The following is a 17,716-nucleotide window of genomic DNA, read 5'->3' as shown; positions in this document are numbered from 1 at the left end:
CCACTTCCTGTCCGCCGGATTATGAATGACGGCTAGCGTCCTGCTGTTTCCCCAGACACACAGCAGCCTTCTGCCGGCCCCTGGTTCTTCCTGGCAGCGAGGGGTCCGCTAGCGAAGACTCCGGGTGCGACCTTGGCATCCCGGCCCGGGCGGGGCGGGCAGGCGCAGGCGGCCGATCCGTCCCCGCACCCTCCCTGCCTGGCCGCGCGTCTGCGACCAGGTAAGGAGGGCGCTCGGGCCGTTGGCTCCGCGGTCCCCGCCAACCCCCAGCGCTGCTCTCTGCTTCCCGGGCGTCAGGGCTGACGCCGAGAGGCCCGGGCCGGGGCGGGGAATCAGTGCTCTGGCCTCCCTCGGGCCTGTCATTGCCCACTGACAGGTTCTGAGCGTGTGGGTGGGGGCTCCTGCCTTCCTCCGCGGGCCGGGGGAATGGAGCAGCAGCTTCTAGCCGTAGGAGTCCGTGAGGCCGTTAGCCGGTTGCTCTGTGATTTTAACATCTCTTTTTTATCACGCTCTAACTTCTTTTCCATTGGCACTTGGCTTTCTGTTCCAACCCTTCCTGATTGGAGAAAGCAGTTCTTTCTCTGGACACCCTGCGTAACAGTTGCTCCAAAGAAGGATGTGTTTCATTTTGGGCCACTTGCTTCTTCTGCACATCATCATTGTTCCACTTCTGTCTTAAACTTCAGCAAAAAGTTTGCGTTTAACTTGCACTAAAGTTGCTTTGGCTTTAAAAACGTTTACTAATGCACGTACTGATTTGGGGATTTAGGCGACTTGTTTTCCCCCCGTTTGTTTTTAATGCCAGGATCCCTGAATGCCACCGTCCCATCCCTGTCGGAAGTTCTTGAATGTCAAGGAAATGCCGGCATTTAATAATATATCTTGTGCTAAATTATTGATCAAGAAGTTACAATACTTTTTCTAAGCTTATCTATAGAAAGTGTTTTAAGGATAAAAATGAAAAGGCTGGCAAGAACTAATGATGTGACATTGAAAACATGTAAACATGATCATTTAAATATTGTAAAAATAAATTATCTGTTATAAATACAACCAAGTGAGTTGCTGTCATATTTATTATTTATTAAATATATTTTTGTTGATTTCAGAGAGGAAGGGAGAAGGAGAGAGAAACATAAATGATGAGAATCATTGATTGGCTGCCTCCTGTCGCCCAGCCCCCCAGTGGAAATGAGCCCACCACCTGTTTATGTGCCCTTGACCGGAATCGAACCTGGGACCCTTAAGCTGAGGCTCTATCCACTGAGCTAAACCAGCAGCTAGGGCTGCTGTCATGTTTAACAAAGCATACAGGGGTCTTCAAACTACGGCCCTCGGGCCACATGCGGCCCGCAGAGGAGTCTGATCCGGCCCGCCAGGTTTTTTGGGCAGTGAGCGCAGCCGAGGTGTTACAGTAGGAATTAGTAGTTCATATAGTCCGGCCCTCCAGCTCTCTGAGGGACCGTGATCTGGCCCCCACTTTAAAAAGTTTGAGGACCCCTGCATGAGTTTTGTTTTTTTATACTATTACTGCCTGGTAGGAAATATACACTACTCAGGATTGCCTTAAGCATGCTCAATATTTGAAATTGTGTTTAAGTTCTACCTGAAGGCATCATTTTAATAGATCTCACTTCAACAATAAGTCTGAAAAAACAGATTTGAAAATCATTTTATCAGCTCATTTATTTATATTTCTAGTTGTAGGCTTTAAACAAAATCCAAACTTCTGTAGTAGTGGGCCCATCAAGTTGTTTGCTTTTTTAAACCTGTGCTTAAATTTGTAACTTCGGTATGACCTGTGATTTGAAATAAGAATAAATACTGAGTATCCAGTTGGATTTTGTAACAACAATTTAGCAGAACTTGAAACTTTCTGAGGCTACTAAACTAAAACATCTATAGTATATACCCAGTTCTCTAGTATGTATTGTTTTTAATCTTCAAGTTCAAAATAGCCTCCTGAATTCTGTTATGATTAGTATGTAAAATGTAAAGAGTGAAACCATTTAGATCATAACAAACATAGGTATTACTTGCTGTAGGAATTTAGTAATTTTATTTCAGGCTTGCTGATGTTTCTAACATGTTAGCATTTCATGCTATGAATCCCTATTAATTATGAGGTCAGGCCTAGTTAGAGGCATTATGATTCTCTGGCCACAGATGACTCCCTGATTTTTCAGAGAGAAGATGACACACTTCTCTTATGGCTAAGGTTACAGTAAGCTTTTTCACTTTTAAACATTTTTTTTCACTTCTAGTCCAGATAAGAAAACACATAATTTTAATTATAGGATTTTGTTTTCTAGAACTTAACTATATGCATCCCCACATTACAAAATGTAATAAGCATTGAAATAATTCAGTTATTTTTCTTTTGTTAATATTTAAGGTAATTAGCTGCTACTTATCTTTGTAGGGGCAAGCTGTTTGTTTTTTAAAATCTATATTACTGTAAGAAAATAGGGTGACATTTGCAACCAAATAGTGTTATTTTGTGAAATGTATAAAACACAAGCTAAGTTCTAATATCCATAATGTTGAGCATTTGATGGGTTTGGGGTTGGGGTAGTGGAGAATTTAAATGGGTTTAAATTTAAGTTTTAATTTCTAAGAAAGTAAAGAGTGAAATTTTTTCATACTTTTAAACTGTGATGAGCTATTTACTTTATACCATATAAGCAGTGAATATGAACTTAGGGTATCACATTTATATTCTATTTTGTGACTTCCTAGATATCAGCCTCATTAACTAATAGGTTTTTGTTTGTTTGTTTGTTTGTTTGTTTTTTTCAATATTTGGGGGAAGGGCAATACCTTCTTAGTTCAACACAGACCTCCTCTTGCCTTTCCTGAGAAGAAATTTGAAAATAGAAAGCATAACTTGAGCTTGCCCATCAAAATTTGTAATTTATGAAAGAATAATAAATAGCTAATATTTATTTAGGAACTTACTATTATAAAGAGGTGTTGTTCTGTTTTCACAACACTCTATGTGGAAGTGTTGTAATTATTGTCCCCATCTTATAAACGAGGAAACTAAGGCACAGAAAAGTTTTATTGTTTTTAAATATTAAGACCAGAATTGAAACCTGGTTAACTCCTTGTTATTCATTACTTGTAATTATTGGTGCATAAATATTCTACTTGCTAAGTCAATATATAGAAACTAGACCTATTTCTCTTGCCTGAAAACATACATAAAGTCTTTTATGTTTTTTAAAAAATCCTCATCTGAGAGTATGCTTTTATTGATTTTAGAGAGAGAGAGAGACCAATGTGAGAGTGAAACATTGATTGGTTGCCTCCCAGAGGTTCCCCAACTGGGGATCAAACCTGAAGTATGTGCCCTGACCAGGAATCGAATCCACAACCCTGTGGAGGAGAGGACGATGCTCCAACCAACAGCCACACCAGCCAGGGCTTTGCTTTATTTATTTATATGTTTGGATGGTTTCTAGTTATTCTTTTTTCCAGTTCAGCTCACAGGAGTGATCTTATTTCTTGACTTTAATTTTTACATAGATGGCTATTAAAATAGATGTACTCATTTGGGAGAGAAAGAATGGTGTCAAGAAGAATGGGGTTTATGTACCAAGACTAAAATTTTAATAGAACTCTTATTACAGTGATTACTGATAGTCATTTATGTATATCCATTCATTTCATTTTTTGAGCTAAATTTTGAGTACAGATCATTTAAGCATTAGAGATGTCATATTAGGTAATAAATGCTCTAAAGTAAAAGACAAAACAAAACAAAAAAAACAGGATAAGGGGCTAGTGAGTGATCGGAGTGCTTTTTCAATTTAGGTTCTCAGGAGAGGATGCTCTGAGTTAATATTTCAGTGAAATGAAGGAGCATACCACATGAATATCTTGAAGAAGAAGAGGGAAAAGCAGATACAAAAATTTTCATGTCTGAGCATTGTTCCTTGGCATCTTCCACGAACAGTATGGAGAACTAGCTGGAGAGGAGTGAGCACGAGGGCAGAGGGGTAGGAGATGAGGTCAGAAAAGGATAACTAGGGTTACATTAGGCCCTATATAGGCCATGTTAGGAACTTGGAGTTTACTGAGGCCTCATTGGATGGTTGTGAGCAGGGGACATGATCTGATTTATGTTTTTGAAGGATCACCCTGATTATTGCTGGAGCACTTACTGTTTTATGGAGAGTGGAAAAAATAGTTAATAGGCTTTTGCAGAGCTGATGATGACTTTGGTTACAGTGATAGTGGTAGAGGTGCTAAGAAGTTGAATTTGGCATATATTTCAAAGGTAGAAAGTAGGCTATGAGAGGGAATAAAGGAGTTGAGTTATGATCTTGAGCATCTTGGTGAAGGGTGTTCCATCTTACCTAGAAGGAAATTAGACTACTAAGAGAAGAGGTTTAGCAAAATGTCCAAGTTGAGATGTCAAGTAGGATACCGGAATCTGAAGCTCAGGGGAAAGGATATAGGTGAGAAATATAGGAATCATAGATGATATTTAAACCTCTGGCACTGGAGATCACCTACAACAGGCCTGTTTTATTGTGAGTTGTCGGCCCATTAATGGGTCTTGAAGTCAATTCAGTGAGTACTAACCAGCGCTAAAAAACAAGAAGCACAGAGTAAAAATTATTAGCTATCACCCACATAGGAGATTTCTTCGTAATTCTTTTATTTCACTTTTATTCAGTGTATAATGAGTTGCATTATAAAATGTATTTCTCATTATGTGGCCTGACCAAATGTTTGAAAGCCAGGACTCAAAGGAGTGAATGTAGGTTGAGAATAGGGCAAAGCATTAAGCCAAGGGTCACTCAGAGGTCCAAGGAGTATCCAATAAAGAATCAGGAAGAAACTCTCAAAGTACTTACACCAGTGCTAAGAATAATAAAATATGCCTGCCTTTAGAATAGAGGGTTGTTTTTAGTGATTGCTTAGAATAACATCATTTCTAATGATTTTTACTTTGGTAACATTATGTGTTACATTCTGTTGAGTTGGCTCTGCCTCCTGGTGATTGAATGAGTGATGTCCATCTTGTCTTGTTCTCAACAGCCCTGCTCAACTCCTGGAGACTCATGCCTATAGCTTCCTTTATGGAATCAGTCCACCTCATATTTGGTCTTCCTCTTTTCCTACTGTCCTCTATTTTCCCCATTAGTATCCTTTCTAAAGAATCCTGCCTTATGATTATGCCCAAAGTAGGATGGCTTCAATTTTATTCTTGCCTCTAGTGATGTTTCAGGCTTAATTTGTTCTAGGACTCACTTGTCCAGCTTCCTAGCAGTCCAGGATATCTGTATAGAGCTCTCCGCCAACATCTTATTCCAAATGAATCGAGGTTTTCTTCCTACCCAACTTTTATACCTGTACATAGTAACTGGGAATATGAGGGTGTTGATGATCTTAGCCTTGGTCCCTAATGACTCATCTTTGCTCTTGGTGATCTGTCCTAATTCTTCTCTTGCTGCCTTCCAAGTCTCAGCATTCTCTTGATTTCTTGGCTACAGTCATTTGAATTATTGATTGAACCAAGGTAAGCAAAATCTTTAGCAATTTTAGTTTTCATTGTTAAAATTGAGTATTCTGTAGTTATGATTTTTGTCTGAATGTTCAAATGCAGTCCTACTTTGACACTTCTTTCACTTTCATCAGAAGTTGTTTCAAATCATTACTGCTTTCTGTTAGTAGAATGGTGTCATTTATACATCTTAAGTTATAGATATTTCTTCCACCAGTCTTCACCCTTTTGAGTCTAGCCCAGTTTTTCATATATGTCCTGCGTAGAGATTAAACAAGGGATGAAATGTACCCTTGTCTGACACTGTTGCCTATAGGAAACAAATGTTGCTGCAATAAAATTTCAATATGCTTCAGTTTTTGAAATTTGGAGTTTATAAAACAGTTCTATTTACATTAGAAAAATTCCAATTCCTGAATGTTTTCAAATAAGATCCCATTATAGATTCAAATAAATCTTTTGGATTGATGTATGGTTCTCATTCATGTAATGGAAGTAAAATGTACTTTCAAGGATTGTGAAGATTAGAAGTAATATCTAAAATTCTCTGTGCTTAGCACATAGTGGGTGGAAAATAAAATGTACTTAATATTATGTACAATTGTATTTTGTGTTTATTCATTTATCTATTAAGCTCCTATTAAATTCCAGGCATAGTAATATGTTCTTACTTGAAAACAAATCAACTATTCAATGTTTTGTTGCAGTTTTTGCTTTTTGGTTTTTTATTATATAATATATAACTTATCTATTACATAATATTTAGTTGCTATAGATCCAGGCTTGATTTTTAAGCATAAAACTTTTTTATTTTATTTTTTTACTTCTGAAGAAATGTGCTTATTTTCAATATGTTTCTCTCTCTCTCTCTCTCTCTCTCTCTCTCTCTCTCTCTCTCTTTCTCGTGTGTGCGCGCGCGCGCGTGTGTGTTAGATAAGAAAACACCTATAAAACTCATTTCCCTTTTCGTATGCGAAATGTTTCAATTTGTCAACACCAAGATACTAATTAGAATGAGAATGCAAAAAAGCCTAAATGCCTACAATATTAAAACTATGACTACTTTGTTTATACTATCTTTGAAGATTTCCAAGTAATAAAAACAAGGCTTAAGCATTTTTTAAAAACTTATTTATCCCCCCTGTAATATTCCTAGCAAACTGGCATGTCCAGAGAGGAGATGCACACTCCAACGCTCTGTTCAGCTCCTAAACCTCATGGTTTTGTGTGTTGCTTCATTTCAGGAATGTAATGTGGAGTAACAAGGGCTGTGTCCCAGAAGCTCTGGGGACCCAGGAGGTGATTCTACAGAGTCTACCTATCTCTTTCAAAGCTCAACGACACAAAATTAACAAGCAAAGGAATTTTCTAGGTAGACATGGAGAAGGAAAAGAAGGGTTTCTTTGCCTATGTTATTTATAAACTTAAAGCATGTTGAAAAATTAGATAGTACAAGCCCAAAACATAAAATTTGTACAAGTTTGCTAATACTTAATATTTATTTTAGGAATTACATTAGTGCTTTATGAGGAGAAATTGCCCAGGGAGGGTAATTTTTTTTAACTCCAAGATCATTAAGTAACATTTTTAATCTCCTAGGAAGAAAACATCAACATCTTTATTGGGAAAAATAAATTTTGTTAAGACTCAGTACTGTAGTACTTTGCATTTTCTCTCAGGCATCTCATTAATTTTCAGATATCTGCATGGGTAGATTATTACTATTCTATCTCATTGACAGTTAGCATTTATAAGTGCTTATGGAGAGAGTAGTTTATATAATAGGTAAAAGTCTGTTCTCAAGGTTCTTACGCACCTTAGAATTGGCAAATATACATGAACCTTAATTTTTAAGGAAAATTCTATATTTCCTAAATCAAAAACTGTAACATAGCATGACATTGCTTTCCAGATGTTTTATTTGTTATTTGTTTTTTTTTTTTAAGTGTTAGGACCAGTCTCATAATTACTGTTTCCTGGATTGCTGGGCAAATGAAATCTATCATGTTTTATTTCAAATCTGGTTCTTGAAGCATGTAGGAACCTGTTTTTAAAAAAATATTTTTATTGTTGATAGTATTACAGATATCACCTCCCATTTTCTCTGCCTATACCCCTTCCTCTCAGCCTCCTCTTCTCCCCCCCCCCCCCCCCCCCCCCCCGCCCGAGGTCTTCACTATGCACTTAGGATCTTCTTTATAGTAACCCACTGTCCGAAAGAAGACGTTAAGAGGATTGGCAAATTAGTCAGCAATAGATTTTCAGGGACAAGTTCCTCAGAGACTGTCCATTTCTTAGAGAATGGTTTCTTTTGCCTCTGGGCTTTAATACTCTTTTATATATAAATCAGCTCTAGGTTTAAAAAAAAAAAAAGTAATTAAGCTCAGGGAAAAATGGTTTCCATGGGCTAAAAAGTAGTTGCTTTTAAATTACATGAAATAAATTTTCTAGTCTAAATAACCTTTTAAAGAAGTAGCAATCTATGGTGCATATGTATTATGTTTTAATAAAAGAAATATAAAAAAATATTAGAGATTGTTTGCATTATTGTTTTTTAAATGCAATATCTTAGTAACTACATACATTTGTATAATGGATTATTATCTATTTATAAAAAAAAAATTGAGAGCCAAAAACTTAAAGAGTATTTGACTATTCTGCTTTTGATTAAAAAAAAAAAAAAAAGGAATTTAGAACATTAAAGGAAATTTAGTATGCTTAAGGTTTCTTATCATTTAGGGTACACTAATATTTCCAATACACTTAACAGAGTTGCATGTGTACTTTTAAGGGCTTTTAAAATAAAATTTTTTCTAATAATACCATCTTTCTATTACTATTATACATGCTTCCATGGTGATTGCTTTCAAAGAGTGCCATCTAGTGTTAATTTTTGAATTGTGATTTATGGATAAGAGCATGGGGAATTTTAGACCTAGGAAATGTGTAAATCAAACAAAAAGTTTGATTTAAATATTTAAATCAAATAACAAGTCTTAAGGACTATGACTTGAAAATACCATCAATAATTAGACCTCAAAATTGTGTATGTTTGCATCTTTAAAATAGCGAATGTGTAGATTAATCCATGCATTCATTCAATAAATATTTATTGATTCCATGTATAATATATATAAAGTTGGGTCCTGTTTTAGGCATAGAAGTGAACAAAATTTCTAGTCATGGAACATTTTAGTTTAGACAGACAAAATGAATATATGGTGTCCCCAAAAGTCTATACACACACTTTGAATAATTCTAAAGTTTATTAAAATACATTTCATTTTCAAAATTGAGCTATTAGCAATTATAGTGTTACATTTTGGGGGTACCTGTAGATAGCATGTTGCAACAGTGATGAGAGCTATGAAGAAAAGCATAGAAGGCTTTTTTTTTTTTTTCCAGGGAGGGTGTGTGTTGGGGTTCCAGATTTAAATATTATAGGCAGGGAAGATCTCAGAAGTTCTTATTTGAGTAAGTGTCTAAAGGAGATGAGTGTTCCAGGCACTGGAATCATCAAGTGCAAAGGCCTTGAGGTGAGAATGTACCTACTATCTAACAAGGCACTTTGGCTGAAGCAGTGAGAAGTGGGGAGAGTTGATATGAACTCAGAGACAAAAAAAGAGGATTAAAGAGATCTTTGTACACCATTGTAGAACTGCCTTTTTCTCTGAGTAGAATGGGAAGATATTGGAGGGTTTGAGCAGAGTAGTGACGTAATCTTACTTCATTTCTGACAGGATCACTTTGGCTGCTCTGTTGAAAATAGAGGGTGAGGTAGGATGGGAAGCAATGTTAGGAAGCAAATGCTATAACTAGGAAGGTAGGTGATGGATTAGTTGCACACCCTCTACTAGAGATAAGCCCACAACTTGGGCATGTGCCCTGACCAGTAATCAAACCTGATCTCCAGTTCAGAGGTGGATGCTCAACCATTGAGCCATACTGGCTGGGCCAAAATAACCTTTTTAGTGGGCTGGTTATGGAGGTGTGAAAGAAAAGAGAATTAACAATGACTAACCGGTTTGCGCATAAGCAACTAGAAGAAGGGTGTTCTGTTATTTGAGACAGGAAAGGTACATGAGGAACAGATTTGGGAAGAGGAGAAAATAAGGAACTTGATTTTGGATATGTTAACTTTGTGCTATCTCAGTTATCAACATCTAAATTATGGGGAAACTCAATTATTTTTCTCTTGTGACCCAGCATGCAGTAGCTTACCACATAACAAAACCCACTTATTTTGGGAGAATTCATTTCTCCTGAGGAAATAAATATATCCCCCTTGACTATTATGTCCTAGGGTCATAAATCAGAAACAGTGTGGGAGGATCAGCACTATCAAAGCTTCTCAAGGCTTATCAGCCCCAGATAACTCTCAGTATTCTTGGTGATTTCCTATTTTCCATTCTATTCTTGTCTTGTCCTCACCTGTAGTGAAACCTCAAAGTACTTGATGGGGAGGGCTCTATTGCAAAACACCTGCGTTTGCTCATTTTATTTATTTATTTGCTTGATAATTGTCACCAAAGGATACTTTTTCCATTGATTTTTCTTGAGAGAGTGGAAGTGGGGCGGGGGGGGAGACAGAGAAACAGAAACACGGGTGTGAAAAAGACTCATTGATTGGTTGCTTCCCACACAGGCACCAACAGAGGCCGGAATGAGCCTGCAACCAAGGCATGTGCCCCCACCAACCGGGAATCGGAATTGGAATCGAACCTTAGACCCTTCAGTTCACCGGCCAGCGCTCTAACCACTTAGCAACCAGCCAGGCCGAGTTTGCTCATTTTAAAGGCGCTCGGTATAAAATCATCCCAAAGATTAGTTAATTGCAAAGGTGGAAATTTTTGTTTTGAAAGCCATTTATTCAATACAGGAACAAATTCATGTAGAATATTATCTATCACATATCCTTGCTGATTTTTAGACATGCTTTAAAAATATTCATCTTGTAGCTTCTAAATTATTATAAGGCCTATAACCACTTCAATTCATGTTTCAGCTGATCCAATCAAAGAAGAAAATGAAAGGCATTAAGAAAAGTCTTGCAGAAGAACATCTGTACCTGGACTTCTCTCACCAAATAGAAGGATGCATTTTCCCACTTCATACAGCTGTGACTTTATTTTTGTTATCATACTGTGACTGCAAAATCTTTAAAGTTTACTTAGTACTCAAAAGAGAAAGTACAGATGTTTCACTACTTAAAAATGTACTGTCACAGGATATTGAAGTACAGATTATTTCAAAACAAGAGCTCCCACCCATAGTCCAGAATTGCTGTTTACCTGCAGTAGTAGAAAGACCAGACAATTTCTGTAGAGCAGGACTTGCTGTTGTACTGAGACACATAATCCAAAAATCATATGAAGCAGACCCCTCGAAGAAGGAAGTTTTGGAACTTCTGGGTTTTAAAAAGACTTGCTTAAAAGCCTGTGCTGAGGTAAGTATAATGTCTCTTTTCTATTATTCAAGCCATATAGTGATGACACATTCACTTAAACATCTAACTTTCTACTGGAAATTAGAACTTGATTTCCTTAAAAAAAAAAAAAAAAAAAAAAAAAAAAAAAAACCTACACTAACCAATGAAATAAAGTAGCCCCTCATGTATGCTAATAATTTAGTGCAGTATTGAAAAAATAGGAATTTTAGATTTAATTAATGAGGCTTGGAGATATTATTTAAGAGAATTACTTTTTTTTAAATCTTTTAATTACACAAAGGGAACTTTTACATATGAACAGGGAGTTTATTTTTTATTTTTTATTAAGATATTATATGTGTACATACCTTACCAATCTCTCCCCCCCCCCTCCATTCCCAGATATGCCCTCCCTCTCCATAGTTTTTCCTCCATTGGTTATGCTTATATGCTGCATACAAGTCCTTCCGTTGATCTCTTATCTCCCCCATATCTCCCTACCCTCCCTGCTGTAATTTGACTGTCTGTTTGTTTTTTTAGTGTCTCTGTATTGTTCATCAGTTTATAATGTTTCTTATTACCCATAAATGAGTGAGATCATGTGGTGTTTTTCTTTCATTGATTGGCTTATTTCACTCAGCATAATGTTCTCCAATTTCATCCAAGTCACTGCAAATGATAAGAATTCCTTTTTTATGGCAGCATAGTATTCCATTGTGTAGATGTACCATAGTTTTCTGATCCAATCATCTGCTGACAGGCACCTAGGCTGTTTCCAAATCCTAGCTATTGTAGATTGTGCTGCTATGAACATAGGGGTGCATATATCTTTTTTGATTGGTGTTTCTAGTTTCTTGGGATATATTCCTAGGAGTGGGATTACTGGGTCAAATGGGAGTTCCATTTTCAGTTTTTTGAGGAAACTCCATACTGATAAACAGGGAGTTTAAGTAGCAATGGTTTGGAAACCCACTTTTTTTTGGGTGGTGGTATACTTTAAAAGCTTTGAGAAGTAAGGATTTATTTAGTAAGAGGATACAGGTGGAGAGCATATATTCCAGATACATGACTGCTAAACCTCCATTGTTTGATGTTAGCACTTCTGAAGCACTGTAAATATGTCTTCATATAGCATAATAGCCTAGCCCGGGAATGGTTTACATCAAGACAAATTCACTAAGCTAGCTTTATTTCCCAATAAAAAGTTATTTCCTTCAAGCTATGTTGAAAGTAAAGAATTATTTCATGTTTTACTTTGTAGGTTAGTCAGTGGACCAGGCTATGTGAACTGACCATCCCTTTAGCTATTGAGAATTTTCTCAAAGAATCTTCTGAGCAGCGCCCAAGCATCCCTGCAGAAATTCTACAGCTGGAGAAAAAGCTTAGTGAGCCTGTTAGAGTGCACAACGATGACAAGCTCCGTCGGCAGAAGCTGAGGCAACAGAAGGCTGCCAGAGTGGGGCCTTCCGGTATCAAGGAAAAAACAAAAATGAAGAGCAAGGCCCAGAGGCAGGAAACATCTGATGCGTCGGACCCTTTGTCCAAGAGCCTGGAACTGGAAGTGGCATTCTCAAAGCTCACAGCACAGGAAGAACCAGCTGCTCCCACCAGGGAACCGGCTCACATAAGAAAAGCAAAGGCCTCTGACCTGCCCCCTCTGGAGCACGTGTTTGCAGAAGGCCTTTACTTCACTTTGACAGACATCGTGCTCTTGCCCTGTGTCCATCATTTTTTGGTAAGATTGGTCTGGAGTGGGTACAGTACTGTGAGTTTCAGCGTATAAAATTGCTTAAGTTTGAATCCCATTTCCACTTGTCATGATTGTTATGCTCCTGGGCAAGTTATTAATATCTGTCTCCATTTTCTTCTCTGTAAAATAGGGCTAATAATAGTACCTATCTAATAGGATGAGTGTGAGGGATAAATGATAACTTTGTGTAAATCGTGGACAACAGTGTTTGGTACATAGTAAACTCTCAATAAATGTAATTACCATGACTTTAAATTTTGAGTTGTTAAAATATTATCTATCAATTGTTATGATAATTTCAAATTGCTATTGTGATTCCCTTCTAATACTAGAGGTTCCACTGTTAAAGCACCTAAAAGTCTTGTCCGCTAGCCTGCCCTGTGATTGAGTGTCGACCTATGAACCAGGAAGTCAAGGTTCAATTCCCTGTCGGTACATGCTTGGGTCTTGGGCTCTCCCTCTAGTGTGGGGCCTGAAGGAGGCAGCCAATCAATGATTCTCTCTCTCATCATTGATGTTTCTATCTCTCTCCCTCTCCCTTTCTCTCTGAAATCAATAAAAATATATTTTTAAAAATAAATTAAAAAATAATAAAAGTCTTGTCAGCTGTATTTTATAATTAAGTAGTTACTTAAAACACTAATTTAATTATGTTGTTATTAAATCAGAAATATTTTATCCTCATCTGTATGCCTCTCTGTTGACCATAAAATTACATGGAAAGTTTTATTTTCTACTAGGGGCATGGAGATATATACATTCCCCCACTCTCCCTCCCCTCCCTGTATGGAGGAAAAAAGATCAAGGTTAAAATAACATGAGAGTGAACATGGGAAGCTATATCTCTCTGCAGCTTTCCAGTTGGTTTTCAAGAGCTGCATTTTTCCTGGTTTGAAGTATTTTACCTTTTCCCTACTAAGTAATCAGGTACCAGATTTCATTTTCATTATATATTACCAACATTTCAGGTATCTCTTACTGACAGGTGAGAAAATACTTCTAAGGAAAATCTATATATTTGGAGGCCAAAGTTTCACTAAGGTGGTATTAATCAATTGGTATTTTCTTAAAGAACATTTCTCTTTTCTTCAAAATGGAAATAAGATTGGAAACCAACATAACTTCTGAATTAAAGGATATTAAAAAGTTTCAGGAATTGTTTAGGTGTTCATTAGTATTTTAAATGTCATATGTATTCATATTTTCCATTGAACTGGGCGAGGAAAAAATATCTTTTTGTTCCTTGTCAACGTAAATTCTCTGAAGACTGACTTCTCCCCTCTATTACCAACTTCAGTCATTAGAGCAGTCACTTGTTACATGTTATGAAATACTGTTGATGGTCTGCTTGAATACCTACACTTTCTTCTAATGTCATAAAAGTTGAATCAAAGTGGCACATCCATGAATTCATTTGAGAAATTTATTGAAAGCCTACTACTTACTATAAGCACTGCTGTAGGCACTAGGAATATCATGATGAGCAAGATAAATAAGGTCCAGCCCTCTTGGAGTTAATATTCTAGTAGGATAAGATAGAAATGAACACGTGAACAAATAAAGATAATGCATATTTAAATAATGTAATTGCTACAAAGAAAATAAAACAAGGTGATAGAGAAGATGAGTATTTGCTTTCAAACTCAACAAAACATAAAAAATTGGATTCACCTGCATGAAGGTAATTTTAGATCATTATCCAGACATCCATTTTCAGCTAGTTTGCATTTGATTTTAGTTTAATTTAAATACTATTTCCCTGATTAGGGTCAATTGAGGTTGAAGTATTCCTAATTAAGAGGGTTTTTTCCTCCTCTTTAATCAGGCAGTACATCTACTGACTACCCCTGAGTCAATCTACCTAATACTACAGAGAAAAACTTGTTTTCATCTCAATTTTAAATAGGGGGAAACTTGTACACTCAGCCTTTTCTATTTCATGCATCTTATGATTACATTCTTCTCTTGTCATTTCTATGTAAGCTAATTCTTAAAATATTTTTTTTTGTTTGCTTTTGCTTTTCTTGGATCTGCACCTTTTCTTTCAGAAATTAATCTTTCTTTGCCAAAGCCTTGATGTTATTTTAGTTGTATTTATTTTCCTCTTTTAAGTCATCTTGGGTTATGAAGCAGTCATTTTAGTTCAGTCAGTGGCTATGATGCTGAATCTTTGTGCTTGCATTAACACACATTGAAGTGATGGAGTAGCAGTCCTAATGATCAGGATCAAGTTCATGATTAGGAATCAAGGTCAAGTTACCATGTTTGGGTCAGAAACAGAAAACTGAATCTTAAGCCGTGATATTTAGTCACAGAAATAAGGCCAAGAATACAAAAGAGCAGTATTTTCTTGCCTTGCTTATTACATTGTTCACCTAAGCATTTGTTCGTTATGACATGTTTTGACAGAGTAGACATAACGAGGAAAATGATATAAAAGAAGTACAAAATGTTTTATGTAAGTGATTGGAAAATAATGCAGAGGAGATATTTTGGATTGATGTAGTATTTTGCTTCTGTTTTTTTGTGTAAACAATTTTTTCTGCCCCTATTACAAAGCCACTAGGGTTTCATTTTGTACTTTTGGTAGTATAATTTTTATTAGTATTTTAAGAATAAATTCTCATTTTCTTGTCCTTAATTAACTCTGTGATATTTATGATGGTATTGATCATATCAGCCAGGTAAATTTTTAAAAATACCTTTTTTAGGAACAAATTTAAATTTTATTTCATACATTTTTTCATTAGCCACTTCCTTAAATACATCTTGTATTAAACGAATGTAGTGCAGTGCCTCCTGAACTGTCTGGTGTTGCTGAGCAGCCTGGCATGCTGATTAAATGTAATGGATGGTCTGCCACACAGAGTAAAACTCCTCAATTTCTTTTAAATATGAAATATATATATATGCCTAAGTGACTGAATAACCAATCATCGCACTGACCACCAGGGTGGGAGACGCTTAATGCAGGAGCTGCCCCCTGGTGGTCAGTGCGCTCCCACAGGGAGAGCACCGCCCAGCCAGAAGCGGGGCTCATTGCGTGGGCTCCTCCCAGGCTGCCTGCCATTTCCTGCACTGCTACAGCCTTGGGGGATGTGGGACTGCCGGTTTTGGCCCGCCTGCGGCTTCCTGCCATACAGGGGATTGGGTGGAAACCGGCAGTCTGACCACCTTACCCCCGTCCTGGATTGCGAGGGGGCCCAGGCCAGGCCGAGGGACTCCACCAGTGCATGAATCTGTACCGGGCCTCTAGTTGTCACATAATCACAACTTCTTTTCAAAAAGAAGGAAAGATACTATATACATCTAACAAGTAAGAATAAGTCACTGCCAAGGAGTGTAAAAAAAAGGGTGAGGAAATGAGACATTTTTTTTTTATTTGGTTACTTTATCACAGCTTAAGCTAAATTCCCTTAGCACATAATTTATTTTCACACAATTAAGAATTTTGGTGAGAATTACAAACTCTTTTGGCTTTCAGAGTACAATTTAGACAGTGTTTTCCAAACTTTACTGCCACAGTAAAATGCATTTTCCAAGATGATTGAGCATCTAAATACAAATAATCTTTATGTTCTATCTAAATATATTTATAAATAATCCATGTTACTGTATGCTGTGTACTTTCATATTTTCTATATTTCATTTTATCTTCTTTTTATTACTATTCCCCTACCTACTTCCCTTTGACAATTATCAGCTTATTCTCTATATCTATGGGTCTGTTTCTATTATGTTTTGTTTATTCATTTATTAGTTTTTTAAGTCTCCACATATAAGTGAGATAATATGGTATTTTTCTTTGTCTGAATTATTTCACTTAGTATAATACCTGTAGGTCCATTCATGTTTTTGCAAATGGCAAGATTCATTTTTTTAAAATGCTGCATTGTACCATCTTCTTTATCCATTAATCTATTCATCAACAATGAACACCTAGGTTGCTTCCACATCTTAGCTATTACTAGTAATGCTACAATGAACATAGGGGTGCATAATCTTTTTGAGCTAGTGTTTTTGTTTTCTTCAGATAAATGCCCAGAAGTGAAATTGCTGGGTCATATGGCAACTCTATTTTTAATTTTTTAAGGGCTCTCTATACAGTTTTCCATAGTGGCTGCACTAATTTACAGTTCCACCTTATTGTACAAGGGTTCCCTTTTCTCCACATCCTCACCAGCATTTGTTATTTGTTGATTTATTGATGATAGTCATTCTGATAAGTGAGAAATGATATACCATTGTGGTTTTTATTTACATTGCTCTGCTGATTAGTGATGTTGAATGTCTTTTCATGTGTCTATTTGCCTTCGGTATGTCTTTTTGAGAGAAATGTCTATTCGGGTATTTTCTAATTATTTTCTAATTATTATAGATTGTCTGCTTGTTTTTGGTGTTGTATGTGTTATTTATATATTCTGGATATTAGCCCTGTATCAGTGTATCATTTGTGAATATTTTCTCCCATTCAGTAGGTTATCTTGTTTTCTTGATGGTTTTCTTCACTATGCAAAAAATTTTTCAGTTTGATATATAGTTCCATTTGTTTCATTTCCATTGCTTGAGGAAATATTTTTTAAAAGATTTTGGTAAGAGTGATGTCAAAGAGTTTACCGCCTATGTTTTCTTCCAGAAGTTTTATAGTTTCAGGATTAACATTTAAATATTTAATTCATTTTTAATTTATTTTTTATGTGGTGTAAGGAAGTGGTCCAATTTTACTTTTTTGTATGTATCTGTCCAGTTTTGCTAACACCACTTATTAAAGAGACTGTCTTTATTCCATCGTATACCCTTGTCGTCTTTTTCTTACATTCATTGACCATATAAGAAATGACTTACTTCTGGGATCTCTTTTCTGTTCCATTGATTTATATATCTGTGTTTTAGACTAGTACCCTACTGTTTTGATTATTGTATCTTTGTAGTATAGTTTGATATCAGGGAGCATAATACCTCCTACTTTATTCTTTCTCGGGATTTGTTCGGGGTCTTTTGTGATTCCATATAAATGTTAGGA

General features: G+C 36.4%; 1 protein-coding gene across 2 annotated transcripts in view; it reads left to right on the top strand.

Moving 5' to 3' along the window:
* The first annotated feature begins 5 nt into the window (after nucleotides 1-5).
* Nucleotides 6-17,716, top strand: part of GSTCD (glutathione S-transferase C-terminal domain containing) — a 107,632-nt gene continuing 89,921 nt past the window's right edge. Inside the window, exons 1-4 of one of the 2 annotated variants that reach the window (XM_084872439.1) lie at nucleotides 6-220; nucleotides 10,161-10,319; nucleotides 10,521-10,961; nucleotides 12,205-12,678. In XM_084872439.1, the coding sequence (XP_084728565.1) occupies nucleotides 10,542-10,961; nucleotides 12,205-12,678 (894 nt within the window). In that variant the 5' untranslated portion in view covers nucleotides 6-220; nucleotides 10,161-10,319; nucleotides 10,521-10,541. The remainder of the gene's footprint in view (nucleotides 221-10,160; nucleotides 10,320-10,520; nucleotides 10,962-12,204; nucleotides 12,679-17,716) is intronic. The other variant, XM_084872438.1, reaches the window with a different exon arrangement.

Source organism: Pipistrellus hanaki, assembly GCF_964339955.1.
Source record: "Pipistrellus hanaki genome assembly, chromosome: 1".
NCBI classification, from domain to species: domain Eukaryota; kingdom Metazoa; phylum Chordata; class Mammalia; order Chiroptera; family Vespertilionidae; genus Pipistrellus; species Pipistrellus hanaki.
The sequence above is the reverse complement of the archived record's forward strand: the minus strand, read 5'-3'. Positions and strand labels throughout refer to the sequence as shown.